Below are 16,063 nucleotides of genomic sequence, written 5' to 3'. Positions count from 1 at the left end.
TATATATATGTATATATATATATATATATATATGTATATGCAGGGGCGTAGCGAGGGGGGGGGGGCGGGGGTGCGGACCGCACCGGGTGACACCATTTAGGGGAGTGACACCAAGGCAAAAAATAGCAAAATATATAGAGAAAAACTTGAGGGGGGGGGGTGCATATCGAAAGTTTGAGGGGGGGGGGGTGCAAATCGAAAACTTGAGGGGGGTGCAAATCGAAAGTGTGAGGGGGGGGGTGCAAATCGAAAATTTTGAAAGTTTGTCCCCGGGAAGTGTCGATGCGCCTCTGGGGGGTGACACCATTAAGTGCCGCACCGGGTGACACCCGACCTCGCTACGCCACTGTGTATATGTATAGGCGACATTGTGTTACTCTTATCCCGGATGGTGTCATGGTGTCTAATCATGTATGTATGTGTGTATGGTATGTAAAAGTAATTAGTAATTAAACGAAATGGAAACAGAAGTGTTTCTTTCAGGCAACACACCCCCCCTGGAACAATATAGAAGAAAAATATTTCAAATAGAAAAAAATATTTTCCAACCGTTGTCCCATTCTCCCCGGAACCCCTCCTGCGAAGTTAAGTACTTACCACCCCCCCCCCCCCCCCCCACCCCGACACACACGCCGAATGTTTCCAGTGCTCCGCCGGAGAAAAAATGTCTGAAAGAAACACTTGCGACGCTGCTGTAATCACAGACAACTGATGATGCCGAAGAGAACGACTAACCGCCGGAATTGAGACCTTCGGTGCTTCATCTGTATCAAAGTCCTGCGGTGCGCACCAATGGCAGTAGCGTGCACGTTAAGACACCACTGGTGAACGCATCGAAACACATCTTTAACACGAGCGAGTCAGGGAAAAACCCCTAGGTCAAGTCATCAAGCTAATGGTAAAGCTACGTTGTTCGTTCATTCATTTTGGGTGTTCACGGTAAGAATTTGTTTATTGTTATTCTACAGAGAGTGTTTTGGAAAATATTTAAATACGTTTGAGAAAATAACAGAATACGGGACTGTTTTAAATATGGTGGGGTAGGGGTTTACTGGCAAAGGCATTAACTTAATTAGATCAATATGGCTGTTTGTTTTCGCGACAACGTTGTGGGTTGCAGGAAGGGGCAGATCAGTGGTTCTCAACCTTTTTGGAGGTGCCGAACCCCAACAGTTCTATAAACGTATTTACCACTTATTAATAGTTATTTTGTCCACACCGGCAAAATTCGATCGTGAATTATTTAAGTCGGGGGGTGTCTTGATCTCCGCCGAAACCCTGGGGCTGACACACCGAACCCGTGGGGTTCGAACGAACCCAGATTAAGAACCACTGGGTTAGAATTAGGGTCGAACAGTTATATATATATATATATATATATATATATATATATATATATATATATATATATATATATATATATATGATAAAAATTTGACTATATTGCTTAACTTATGATAATTGTAGCTGTAAATATGAAGCCTTATCTATTTTTACCTAGCCTTGTCTAGTCTGATTTAGATGGCTGTGGGTTCATTAACTTTTTCACTCCTTCCGCTAGTAAACGTTGTCTAATTAGTTAGGTGACAAATTAGTCTCGTTAGTATCACACCACTACACCAAACAACCCGACGATTAGGTCAAAGACGATGTTATTGATTAATGTTAATGAATTATTAATGAAGGTTAGATATACTATTACTATAAGGCTTTTTTCTTTTCCAAAACATGTCGTAATCTTAACCCGCAGTATTTTTTTACATATAGGACCTACGACCTATTGAGCTACCAGGAATTTTTACACTGTGAAGACCTTAGACCTACTGAAGCTGGTTCAAGGCTGTGAGGACCTATGACCTATTGAACGACGAGGGGTTTCTACACTGTGAAGACCTTAGACCCACTGAAGCTGGTTCAAGGCCGTGAGGACCTATGACCTATTGAACAACGAGGGGTTTCTACACTGTGAAGACCTTGGACCTACTGAAGCAGGCTCAAGTCTGTGAGGACCTATGACCTATTGAACAGTCGATGAAAACGTTATGATCCGGAAAAGGTAATTAGCTCACCGTTCACGTGACGTATGGCGACTGTGAGTACTTCTGTCGTCATCAGGCGGGGTAATGTACGTACCAATAGTAACACGTTACTTACTTTTTCACAGTCGAGATGTGTTATAGAGTTAAGACCGGTGTTAGAGTTAATGTAGAGGTACGGAGGAGGGGTGGGGGTATCTACGACAGGGCCGGAAACTTTATAGATACCCGACCACGCTAATGCGGGATTTCTGAGTTCACATACGCTGCGAACATGCTCGACCAGTGGTTCTCAAACTTTTGGGGGGTACCAGACCCCACCAGTCCCATTTGCATACTCCCCGAACCTTTCTTTTCTATCGTCCGCACTGACTAAATCCCTGAATCGTATGAGTCGGAAGTGTGTCTTGGCTTCCGTCGAACCCATAAGACTTAACTCACCGAACCCTTGGGGTTCGATTGAACCTAGGTTAAGAACCACTGTACTAGACTGTTCAAATAGTGTAGATGTCGCATGTAGAATTGCTGCATGTTGTGTGAATAACAAAACTAATATAAACACAAGGTATGAACTTGTATGATGTAGTATAAGATCAAGGTAGTTTGATGCGAGTATCGCTGTAATGGTCAGTATTAGGCTCAAGGTTAAATGATGGGTCAGGGTCAGATGATGGGTCAGGGTCAGATGATGGGTCAGGGTAAGTGTATGTTGCTGCTTGGGCAAGTTATGTAGCAACTAGAGTAGGTTGTCTTAAGGCTAGAGTAAGTGTATCTTGCAGCTAGAGTAACTTATACAGCTAGAGAAAGTTATCATACAGCTAGGCTAATTAGTTGTCATACAGCTAGGTTAAGTTATCATACAGCTAGAGAAAGTTATCATACACCTATAGCAAATGTATCTTACAGCTAGAGTAAGTTATCATACAGCTATAGCAAATGTATCTTGCAGCTAGAGTAAGTTATCATACAGCTATAGCAAATGTATCTTGCAGCTAGAGTAAGTTATCATACACCTATAGCAAATGTATCTTGCAGCTAGAGTAAGTTATCATACAGCTAGAGATAGAGCTAAGTTAAGTTATCATTCAGCAAGGTTAAGTTAGCATACAGTTAGGTTATCATACAGATAGAGAAAGTTATCTTTCAGGTAGAGTAAGTTATCTCACAGCAATAGCAAATGTATCTTGAAGCTAGAGTAATTTAACATACAGCTAGGTTAAATCTTCCGGTACAAAGATACAAGTTTTTACCGAAGTTGTAAACCAAGTCAATATTTACAAATAAATTTGTAACCGGAGTTTCTTAGAATTCGTACTCATAACACATTACGTAGATGTAGAATCTGAGTATATGTTTACAGAATGTACTTAAAGGTCTAGGATATTACCCCCCCCCCCTTCCTTGAATTACCAACCCCCCCCCCCCCCCCCGGACAATTCCCCCCACCCATGACATTACCTCATCTTAATTACCCCCCACCCCCTCGCTCCGCATGCTGAAGAATACTGACCCTAACCCCAATACCCAACCACAAAGCTATAGCTAACCCTCGCCCTAACATTAATCCTTACCCCAACTCTGAACCTTCATCTAAGCCTAACCCTGAACCTAACACTAGCCCTAACCCATTCATAACGAGGATGTGTGTGGGGGGGGGGGGGGGGTAATTGACATGGGGGAAATGTCCGAAGTGGTAATGTCCTGCTCCTCTATACATATACAAATATGAACACACACACACACACACACACACACGTATATATATATATATATATATATATATATATATATATATATATATATATATATATATATATATATATATATATATATATATATATATATATATATATATATATATATATCAGCATCCATACATAATCCATCAGGTTTGTTTTCACCTTTAACCTTTTCCCTGGCGCAAACTTAAAGAAGATCAGAATGATATGCTTTGCCCTCGGCTTCATTGCCGGCGCGGTGACCTGCAAGTTCTGCTGTTGCCGCCGGCATCATTGCCGATGCCACCACAGTGACAAGCTCTGCCAGTGCTGCTTCAAAGATCTGGCCTCGGAGGAAGGCATTCGGAAACTGAACGAGCAGGTGCAGAAGTTAGCCCAGGCTATCAAGAAAGAGATGTCTTCACGGAAACCACCACCCGGACCATAATCTTAAGAATGTCATAAGTATATATATATATATATATATATATATATATATATATATATATATATATATATATATATATTTATATATATATATATATATATATATATATATATATATATATATATATAACTGTTAATTTAGTAACTCATATTATTACTGCTGTTATATTTTGATATGTTTTTTATTTACTTTATATATATATATATATATATATATATATATATATATATATATATATATATATATATATATATATATATATATATATACATATATATATACATATATACATATATACATATATATACATGTGCGTGTGCGAGTGTGTGTGTGTGTATATTACGTTATTATCTCATGTTGTTACTACTATTAAAATTTTTAAAATTTTAAAATTTTCTTTAAAACTTTTTTTGGAATGTTGTATTTTATTTGTCACCAAGTATTAGGCCTATTGAAGCCATGGAACTTCTAAAAATAGGTAACTGAGCTTCTTCATGTAACAGAGGACACCTTTGTTTGAGTCTCCTGATCAACGAAGCGTGTCTTGATACTGATACAAATCAAAATGACTTTTTAGAATTTACTTTTTTCAAGTGTAAACTTTATTCGTACAACACACCACAGTGGAAGTATCACAGAAAAATTATCACATAACGAGTAGGCTTGTAGCTTTTAAATTGTCACAATACAAGTAGGTCTTTAGCCTTGAAATTGTCACATAACAAGTAGGCTTGTAGCCTTTAAATTGTCACAATACAAGTAGGTCTTTAGCCTTGAAATTGTCACAATACAAGTAGGTATTTAGCGTTGAAATTGTCACATAACAAGTAGGTCTTTAGCCTTGAAATTGTCACATAACAAGTAGGCTTGTAGCCTTTAAATTGTCACAATACAAGTAGATCTATAGCCTTGAAATTGTCACATAACAAAAAGGCTTGTAGCCTTTAAATTGTCACAATACAAGTAGGTCTTTAGCCTTGAAATTGTCACATAACAAGTAGGCTTGTAGCTTTTAAATTGTCACAAGTAGGTCTTTAGCCTTGAAATTGTCACAATACAAGTAGGTCTTTAGCCTTGAAATTGTCACAATACAAGTAGGTCTTTAGCCTTGAAATTATCACATAACAAGTAGGCTTGTAGCTTTTAAATTGTCACAATACAAGTAGGTCTTTAGCCTTGAAATTGTCACATAACAAATAGGCTTGTAGCCTTTAAATTGTCACAATAAAGTCTTTAGCATTGAAATTGTCACCTAACAAGTAGGCTTGTAGCCTTTAAATTGTCACAATAAAGTCTTTAGCATTGAAATTGTCACCTAACAAGTAGGCTTGTAGCCTTTTAATTGTTACATAACAAGTAGGCTTGTAGCCTTGAAATTGTCACATAACTGGTAGGTTTTTAGCCTTTAAAATGTCACATAACTAGTAGACCTGTAGCCTTTAAAATGTCACAAAAAAGTAGGTCTGTAGCCTGTATGTCTGACAAGTTTGTACTGCTGTACGACTCGCCCTGCCCCGAGCCATTGCCACTCCTGTAAACCGGAAGTAGAGCCACTGGTTACCCTACCATACAGGTCCAGACGCCCATGGGAGAATATAATCACGCTCCGTCCCCTAGAGTAAGGGCGTGTCATCCCGAGGGGGTCACAACCCCCGTTTTTTAGCTCCAATACCTGAGATAGAAGGTAGAAGAAATCCAGTTGGATATAGAACAATAACAAGCGAGAGGAAATAATTTGTAGACAGACAGACTTACGACTGACGACTGACGACAGAGGAAGCGAGTTAAATAAAAACTTGTAAAAAAAGATATTACTCTGGAAATATTTTAGCTAATTAAATATATTTTTCAGGAATAACATTTTATTATATACTCGGGTGTATATTCATTTTTTTTTCTTTGTTTTTTTGCGAGATATTTGGACAGGCAACGGTCGATCTGTATATCATAATCAGGGGCGTAGCGAGGGGGGGGGGGGGGGTGGGGGGGGTGTGGACAGCACCGGGTGACACCATTTAGGGGGGGGGGGGGTGACACCAAGGCAAAAAATAGCAAAATATATAGAGAAAAACTTGAGGGGGGGTGCAAATTGAAAGTTTGAGGGGGGGGGGGTGCAAATCGAAAACTTGAAAGTTTGTCCCCGGGAAGGCTCGCTACGCCTCTGGGGGGGGGGGGGGTGACACCATTAAGTGCCGCACCGGGTGGCACCCGACCTCGCTACGCCACTGATCATAATATCTTTTACAACTGAATGTTACAGCCAGTGGCAAATATGCAATAACCGTTCACATATATCAATCTAAACCACCCGCTAATAGATCAACCTTACCACCTATATATGAACAACCCGACCTATCTACCAACCTGATCACCTAAATATAACAACCCGCCATCAGCAACCCAACCACCTAAATATAACAACGCGCCACCCAACCTGACCACATAAATATAACAACCCACCACACCTACCAACCTAAATATAACAACCCGCCACACCTACCAACCTGACAACCTAAATATAACAATCCGCCACACCTACCAACCTGACCACCTAAATATAACAACCCGCCACACCTACCAACCTACCAACCTAAATATAACAACCCGCCATCTACCAACCTGGCCACATAAATATAACAACCCGACCCGTCTACCAACCTGATCACCAAAATATAACAACCTGACCTATCAACCAACCTGACAACCTAAATATAACAACCCGCCACACCAACCAACCTGACCACCTAAATATAACAACCCGCCACACCTACCAACCTGTTTTCAGAGTTTAGCAAACTATTTTAGCAGTCGCCTACAACAGTTTTAAAATCATGTTATTTCTGTTTGTGTATTGAGAATTGTTTGATTTTAAAAATGCATAAAAAAAAGTTTAAATAACAAGCTTCAATGTAACAATACACAAAAGTGTGAAAATAAATCATCGCCCCTAAAACAACAGCACGCAGGCTAGATCTATAAATAAATTAATTTACTACAAATTAATGTACATATAGATCTGTAAATTACATGAATGACTACGCACTATTCCTGCTCGATAGCACAAATCTTGAGGTGCGTTAAAAGTTTGTTTTGAGTTGGGATTTTTTTCTGACGCAACACGCGTCGAATTTTACATGATCCAATCACAAAACAGATAAGCGAAAAGTGTGGCCTGAAAACGAGGTCACGCTTCTAAAAATACGCCATTGGTAACGCGCTGAGGAAACCCTTCTAAAAAGTTACATCAGTTTGGTGTGTATAAAAAGTTCGGGTAGGCATTTTAGAATCATTAACATACACAGAAGAAACCACACGATCGGTTGTGTGCATTAATTTATAAAGACTTCTATGCGTAGCAACATTTATTTTTATGATTAAAAGTCTACAAACTTGAGGCTACACTTTGAACAGAAACAAAAGCGACCTTTGACCTGGAGGAGTTTCCTATCGTTTCATGAGTTGGAAAAGGTAAATGAATTTACTGCGATTGTTATTCGTTATTTTTCTTCAATTTAATATAAATTATAGATTCTAAATGATTAACTATAAACGTGCCTGCATTAGAATTAATTACATGAAACTTGACAGTTTATATTATGGAAATATTAGATCTAACTTAAAGCAATAGGTACCCCGCATTGGTTTTATGCCTGTTATTATTTACTATTAAGTTCTAGATCTAGATCTAGATTATCTATCTATGTCTAGACTTCTATACTTATTTACTAGATCTAGTAAGCCCCTAGAAGATCAAGATCTAGTCTAGAATTTAGTAACAATATACAACCAGTTAGATGCTACATAATAGTACTGCATCTTATGGTATTCCTGTAAGATCTAGACTATTAGTTAAACCTACACCCAAACGTCTTGCAATTAACCTAGTTTTATATTTTTTTATCCTCTATGCACTGTACTCACTAATGAAAGGAGAAAGGGGTGGGGTGGGATTAAGAAATCAAACGAAAATAAAGACAACACATAATCCTATTAATTATGAGCAGCGCAAATTAAAAGTTCATTTTGGTTACATGTTTTAATTAAAAATCATTTACTTATTGGCATCAAATACACATCCAACCATTACAGTTTTGTGTATGGTAACTTCGTCTTAAGTTTGGTATGAACTTATGAACTATCGTTACTCATACGATACGTTCTGATTAATATCAACTCATTTTATCTATATCTATCTACCGCCGGTACCATTAAGAAATCCTGCTATTTTATCTTCAATCCCACACCCACCTCACTACAATATCATCTTTTTCTACACACTCCCACACCCCCACCCATAGAAACTACTAGAACACTAATTTTATCCCCGCCCTATACAGATACTAATTTTAAAAAAAAACTCTTATTACACACACAGATACCTTAATAACACCCCTTTATACTACCCCACAGATACCACTAAACACCTCTTATTCTAAACCCCAACAACCGCCCCCCCCCCTTCCCACCTCAAACACACCCGTCTTGTTCTAGCCCCCCCCCCCACCCATACTCTTAATCTGCACCGACAGATATCTTTATAACACCCATGGTCTACCCCCACAGAGACCTATATAGCACCCTCTTGTTCTGCCCTCCCCCACAGATACATTTATAACACCTCCCTTGTCCTACCCCCCCCCCCCGATACTTTTATAACACCCTCTTGTTCTGCCCCTCTCCCCCCCCCCCCCGATACCTATATAACACCCCTTTGTTTTACCACTCCCCCAGGTACCACTACTACAGCCCCTACTGGAACCCCTACCCCCACAGAGACCTATATAACACCCCCTGTTTTACCACTAGCCCCAGGTACCACTACTACAGCCCCGACTGTAACCCTTACCCCCACTGGGCAACACGTCACTACCACCGAGGCGGCAGCATGTTCGGGCGTCTTTTCTTCTTCCTCGTGGGCGTCTACGCCGGCGTGGCGGCCAACCAGCGGTACCGCCTCCCCGACGCCCCCACCCCATGCGACGGCTGGCGCCACCACCGACGGTGCCGACACGACGAAGAGGGTGAGCAAGGCGAGAAAAAACAATCCCGGCTGGACGAGTTCCCAGAAATCAAAGAAGCCATAGAGAAACTGAAGGCGTTGGAGCGTCGCTACCGGAAGTCGACGCCCAGCGACGAAACAGCTAGCACGTCATCGCCAGCGTCACCGGGATTTACCAAAGACTGAACGTGCGGATATTTGTATAGGTTTGCAGTGGTGTGAACGATTCTACTGCGCTGGTGGAATTTTAATTTATTTATTTTTACAAATTCGTAGACTATTAATATAATTAAATTATTTTTTTAATTAGCAGAAGAGTAGATGCTGTATATAATTAAGTCTAATAATTCTTGCCTGGAACGTCAATGTCGATAGATTAAAATTGGTAAGTTTTGAATATATTGAGATAGGGGAGAGCACTTGTTAAATAAATGGTAAGGTTAAATATTCTAAGTTGCTTCCCCTGAAAACAATTTTTTTTTTTTTCAAAGTAAAATAATTTCAGTGAAATAGTTTAATTAAAGCTGTTTTTGGGTTAAGCTGACTAAATTTATATAATATGCATCTTTGCTAAGGAGAATGCATCTATGAAATAAATCAAAACTAAATAACTTAATAGTAAAGCACTATTAGTTTTCTGCCCCTTATATTACCTTCCCTCCAACAAGGACCTTTCTCTAAATAAGTATAGGGGATAAGGTATAAATGAAGATTATGTTAAATATTTTTACACTGCTATGACTGCATACTTGTTGATGTCTATAAATATGATTGTTTTAGCTTTACCTATGTTACAAATATGTTTTATACTGTTATGACTACATACTTTACATATTGGTGTTTTTATTTTACCAATGTTTTATGAAATGTGCTTTATATGTGTCAATGCTACATGAAATGTATGTGAATATTGCATCTTAAATTGTTGTTTTTATACCATTTTATAATTTTGATGAAATAATGTACTGTATGGCTTGTCAATGTTCTTTATAATTTTATTGCCTGTCAATGTTTTTATAATGCTTTTTAATTTTACTATATAATAGTTGACTTGTCTGTCAATGTGTGACATACTATATATTATGTGTGAGTAAAATATTGACATGGATGTGTGGCTGTCATATGGAACATTTTATATACACTAGGCACATTCAAGACAATTTAAAATGCAGATTAAAAAAAAACTTAAGTGCATGAAGTTAGTTTTTTTTTTTAATTTACAAGATGACAGGTATGTTAATAGAGTGACCCACAAGGTAGTTAGTGTAACGAGCTAAAAATAATTTTTTTTTTAAATCTTACCTTTAATTCCTCGACTCATCAATGCTGCCTCTCTAAGACTTGGAAACTCTGCTTCCTCTACTGGCGGCATGTCGTCTTCAGGTTCTTTATTCGCCTCTTTACTAAAGCTTGATTTACCTGTACACAAAATTTATTTTAAATCATTGCTAGAAGAAAATAAATGACTGGGTAGTTTTTTATTGAATAATTAAAATTTTGATTTACACCAACACATTACGCCACTGTGTAAAGATAAATTAAATGTTGAAGAAAAAAGAAATGTATATCGTAACTCATATTGCTTATAAAAATGTGATGGTAAGTTTCTGTGACCTCGGCAAACAGAAATTTTGTTGTTAAGGAAGACATTCTGTGGTCAGCAAAGTGATTGTATGGTCAGTATAGAGATTTTATGGTCAATGAAGAGATTGTGTAGTCAGCACTACACCAATCAATCTATACTTTCCCTAACCCAGTAACTACCTACCTGAGCTGGGTTTTTGGAAGTCAACCAGACAACAAGAGGAGCATATGCTCTACCACTCAACCACATTGTTCCATTAAGTCAATAATAACAAAAACTAATCACCTTTACATTTGTTGGCCCAGTGGCCCTCTTGGCCACATTTAAAACACTTGTTGCTGCCAAAACTTTTGCTGCGGGCTGCCATTTTGGATTTCCATTGTTTCCTTCGCAACTGAGCGCCTGTCATCCCGGCACCTAAACAGACATGAAAACACAAGATACTTATTTACTCCAAAACATAATTATCTAAATTTTATTAATTCAACTGAATGATTTTTTTATGCTTTTTTAAATTATAAGCGTAACAGGATTTCATAACCCACCCTTTCTTCTGTAGCCCTTCCGCTTCATGTTGAGACAAACATAGTTTTCATTCATAGCAGCAGCACTCCGTTTTCTGTTCAAAGTAGATGAAAAAGTCAATTATTTTTATGATAAGTTGTTTCCTATTACAAGTAGATCAAAAGTCAATTATTTTTATGATAAGTTGTTTCCTATTACTTGTAGAACAAAAGTCAATTATTTTTATAATAAGTTGTTTCATATTACAAGTAGATCAAAAGTATATTATTATTTTTATGATAAGCTGTTTAAGAGACTTAATATTCTAGATAAGCTATATTGAATACATTGTTTTAAGGGACATAAGCCAAACACTGTTAAAAGAGACTTAATTTTCATGACAGACCTCTATGCAACATATTTGAAAATGTCTCAAACTTAATTTTCTTAGACCAACAAATAGAAGGTCTTTATTAATATTAACCATGTTGATGGGACAGCGTGGGCAGATGGTAGAAGTAACACTGCCAGCCTGAAAGACTCAAGTTCGGATCCCAGGCTCAAGAATGCAGGGCCTCAGAGAGTCCCCCCCCAGCTCTGATGGGTACCTGACTCCATTCAGGTAAATAAAGACGGCTGGGTATAATGCTAATCATACTATGATGAGGGTCACAAAAACAGGTGAACTTTACTGAATCTGTCCCATGGATCACCAGCTCAGAAAGGGTAACTTTACGATACAACTTTTTAAATTAACAACATAGAATACTACTCCAGAGAAACGTGTCTAAATAAGTATTTTAAAAGTGAAAATATAATAGGTTTAATTAAGCTTGAAACTTCACGCAGGAAAACTAAAATACAGTCTGGCAATACACCAGCTTTGCTATCCAGTACTTACCTTAAACACACAAGAGTAAAGAAATCAGTCTAAAAAAAATTTAAACATCCTACCTGCCAGGTGTCTTGCCTGAAGTGACTGTTGTTTTGGTTGCCATGGTTTTATTATCACTAGATCCATCCCCTGCAGTGTGTTGTTGTTCTATAGGCTGGAGAATAATGGTGTAACTCTCAGATCAAATATTGTAAGTAACTCTTACCTCAAATAGTGAGACAATATGTAACTTTGTGAAGGAAATAGTAAGACTGTGAGACAATATGTAACTTTGTGAAGGAAATATTAAGAATATGTAATAGCAAAAATAGTGAGACAATATTTAACTTTGTGAAGGAAATATTAAGACTATGTAACAGCAAAAATAGTGAGACAATATGTAACTTTGTGAAGGAAATATTAAGACTATGTAACAGCAAAAATAGTGAGACAATATGTAACTTTGGGAAGGAAATATTAAGACTATGTAACAGTACAAATAGTGAGACAATATGTAACTTTGTGAAGGAAATATTAAGACTATGTAACAGCAAAAATAGTGAGACAATATTTAACTTTGTGAAGGAAATAGTAAGACTATATAACAGTACAAATAGTGAGACAATATTTAACTTTGTGAAGGAAATAGTAAGACTATGTAACAGCACAAATAGTGAGACAATATGTACCTTTGTGAAGGAAATAGTAAGACTATGTAACAGCGCAAACAATGAGACAATATATAACTGCAAGCTCAAATATTATAACTTTTTGTTAAAATAGCAAGACATGCAAGACCCAAAATTCTAAATAATTTGCTTTACTGACTGTCATGTCATTAAATGTGAGGTCAAGATATAAAACACACCTTTGCAGAAACTAGGGGATGGAGTGGTCTAGCGGTAGAGAGCTGGACTGCTAACCCGTAAGTCTCAAGTTCAAATACGGGTTCAAAGTCAGTAGAGCCCCTGAGTCCACCCAACTCTGATGGGTACCTAACTCATGTTAGGGAAAGTAAAGGCGGCTTGGCATAGTGCTGACCAAACTATCTTCATATGCCGAGGTCACAAAAACAAGTGAACTTCACTTGCCCTATAGACCGGCAGGTTTGAAAGGAAACTTTACTTTACTTTTATGCGGAAACTATTTCAATAGAGTACAGCACAAGAATTTAATCTCTTAAGTCTTTGAGGTCTATTATTTTTTTATAAACTATATTATAATTGAAACAATCCCCACATACTGACCTCTTCACCAACTGCTTGATCTCCAGATGTCTCCTGTTTTCTTTTAACACCTTTTCTAGGTGGCTTTGCCTTGACACCATCTGCAACACCACCACCACCACCAGCAACACCGTCACCATCTGTCACAGCAGCACCTTTATCCGGAGGTCCCAGTTTTTTTCTATTTCTTCTCACAGCGACTGGCTTAGCCTTAGCCAACACTGCAGTATCACTGCTAATACTGTCACCCTCTATATTTTCCATGAAAGCAAAGGAGTCATAGGAATAAGATGAAGTAGATTTACTACTGGAATCTTTGATTGGTTTATCCCCAGGCTTGCAGAAAGCCTGCCCTAATGAGAAAGTATCCTGAATGTTATCCAAATTCACAGAGTCGTGTTCGCGCGGTTTGGGTGAACTTGTGACTGGGCTTGAACAACTGACCTTTGAGACGAATGACAGCCTTGACCTTTGAACACTACATATCTTTTCATTGCTGTAATCCTGGTCAATAATTTTTTTGGTGTCCTTGTCTTCTGAACCTTCAGCGTCTGTTATGGTGTTTGGACGTTCAGAGATTTTAAAATCATGGTCAGGCTTATCTTCATGTTCCATACTATCGTCACAGAAATTTTTTGCCTCTTTAGAAAAACTATCCTCCGCTTCACCCCCGGCACCAGTGTCCGACTGCCGGAATAACTTTCTTGAGAGAAACGACAACCTCGGTTTGGCAGTCAGAGAGTTTTTACCGCCTTCGAAGCTGGATCGACCAATCAGCTTGGCTGCTCCTTTAAAGATGTCACCTTTGAGAGCGAAATCATCGTGACCGTCAGGTTGGTCCTGTGATGGTCCAGCAGAGCCCAGATGCTGACTGGACATTTTGTCAGACTGAGGGGTGCTTGTGTTGGAAGATGCTGAGCATTCATCTTGCTGAGCAGCCACCTCAGATGTTGAATTCTGGCAAAAAAAAAGGATAATACATACTGTAACATATAAAAATATGTATAGCCCTACAATTAGATTGGAGGTTAACATATAGTCAGAAAATAAAAAAATTAAATAATAATAACAAGATATTATTATTATTATGACAAAGCTTATCATCAGTTTAATTAATTTAGGGGTCGTGGGGCCGGGTCGGTACAGCTCATGGTTGTTAAACCAAAAAGTCTCGAGTTAAAACCTCAATAACTGGGGACATTAACCTATCTAGGAAAAAAAAAAACTCCAAAATCAAACAACTGCTCCCTTGTAGATTGTTCTTGGTTGGACAAAGGCTATGGAGGCAAATCCAGAAAGAAAAGCCCAATATGGCCTGTGACATGTGGATATGTGATACTTAACTGTGTTGTAGGAAATCCTGTCCAACATTACAATGAAGAAAGAGGAAGAAAGTTTAATTAGTTACCCTAAAAACGCCTTTCATTTTCTTCTTGCTCCATGTTTCTTTTGGAGTTGTGGCCAAATTTCTCAATAATTTACCACCAAGTTTGTCCAGCGTGGCTCTAGGGGTGGGAGCTGCAGTAGCTGTTGCTGCAGGGCTGTCAGACTTTGGCTTTTTGTTGAACTCCGCGCCCCAGACTTCACTCTGAGATATCTCTGGCTGTAAAAGAGTTGTTGAACTTGGTTCTTCCGATACATTGCTATGAAATCATTTATAGAGTCCACCCCCACACTACAACATAAAATAACTCATCACTACACTATAATATAAAACAAGAGGTCCAAAAGCAGAATTTTTTTCACAAATAATTATACGGGCTTACCTAATTTTACATTTGTATTTTATTTATTTTTTGCAATTATTGATGTAAATACATATATTGGTAAGTTAAGTACACTTACTGATTTCAGCAAAGAGTCATTCCCCATGTTCCCCTCTTTCTTTCTTTGGAAATAAAGCTTGTACTTTTCTGTGAAGATTTTTAAAATTAAATAATACTGTAATTTTAAAACTACTATGAAGAAAAAAATGTAGATAAAATTGTTAACAAATACTGTTAGAAGGTTTCACCTTTGATATCCTATAAACACACTTTTTTAATATAAATAAGCAATAACTCTAACAGTACCAATAATATTATATAATGGTAATAGTAATAACCAGTAGGTCTATATGACTATATGATACACCAACCCTGAATTTTTTTATCTGAAATTGTGTCCTACAATATAATAAGCGTGCACCTACACCAGTATAAAACATAGGTTCACTTACCTTTAATATCACTTGGTGCCTGGCTTATATCAGTCTGAAATCAAAACCCATTAAAAGTTAGATTTAAATTCTTGTAAATTAAATTATTCCAACACAAGTTCCTTTTTCACCTTCAACTAGCAACTGTAACCAATAATTCAAATTCATGCACGTTTCATTTTTATTTTTTGTTAAAAATTAAAATTTAAAAAAAATTTAATAGCCAGGTAATAAGTAGCCTATACTATAGGCCTACTACTATGTTTGTGTTACCTTGTCTGGTTTGCGCCTGTGAACTGTGAAGAATGCTGATTCCCATTCTTTTAGGCCCTTGCGTAGTTCTTGAAGGGTTATGTCTGACATTGCCAAGAACAATCTATAATAGTTGATAAGAAAAAACACATGTGAGTAATCTAAAGCCACAACTGCCATTTAAAAGACTGTAGGTAATATAATTTAATTTTGCTCCACCTCAT

The 16,063-nt window shown here is 37.7% G+C and overlaps 2 protein-coding genes and 1 long non-coding RNA gene across 4 annotated transcripts; 2 read left to right on the top strand and 1 right to left on the bottom strand.

Moving 5' to 3' along the window:
- The first annotated feature begins 844 nt into the window (after positions 1-844).
- LOC131931543 (uncharacterized) lies at positions 845-4,216 on the top strand. Its single transcript, XR_009384306.1, has 3 exons — positions 845-939; positions 1,768-2,056; positions 3,926-4,216. It is a non-coding gene; the product is annotated as an uncharacterized LOC131931543 (long non-coding RNA).
- Positions 4,217-7,505: 3,289 nt separating this feature from the next.
- Positions 7,506-10,389, top strand: LOC131931535 (uncharacterized). Of its 2 annotated transcripts, none has more exons than XM_059288366.1 (2): positions 7,506-7,670; positions 9,009-10,389. In XM_059288366.1, the coding sequence occupies exons 1-2, from the start codon at positions 7,657-7,659 to the stop codon at positions 9,385-9,387; spliced, it is 393 nt and encodes a 130-aa protein (XP_059144349.1). In that variant the 5' UTR covers positions 7,506-7,656; the 3' UTR covers positions 9,388-10,389. The 2 variants fall into 2 exon arrangements, with proteins under 2 accessions (XP_059144349.1, XP_059144348.1); XM_059288365.1 differs by having other exon boundaries at positions 8,934-10,389.
- On the bottom strand, positions 9,929-15,958 carry LOC131931539 (ATP-dependent DNA helicase Q4-like). The gene is made up of 10 exons (XM_059288371.1): positions 15,861-15,958; positions 15,609-15,642; positions 15,236-15,303; positions 14,799-14,993; positions 13,412-14,347; positions 12,245-12,339; positions 11,332-11,405; positions 11,072-11,203; positions 10,504-10,620; positions 9,929-9,987 (listed from the first exon to the last, which is right to left on the bottom strand). The coding sequence occupies exons 1-10, from the start codon at positions 15,948-15,950 to the stop codon at positions 9,929-9,931; spliced, it is 1,800 nt and encodes a 599-aa protein (XP_059144354.1). The 5' UTR covers positions 15,951-15,958.
- Positions 15,959-16,063: the final 105 nt, after the last annotated feature.

This window comes from Physella acuta, unplaced genomic scaffold (genome assembly GCF_028476545.2).
Source record: "Physella acuta isolate Inbredline_101_S28 unplaced genomic scaffold, ASM2847654v3 ptg001990l, whole genome shotgun sequence".
Taxonomy (NCBI): domain Eukaryota; kingdom Metazoa; phylum Mollusca; class Gastropoda; family Physidae; genus Physella; species Physella acuta.
This window is presented reverse-complemented; position numbering and strand designations above follow the sequence as displayed.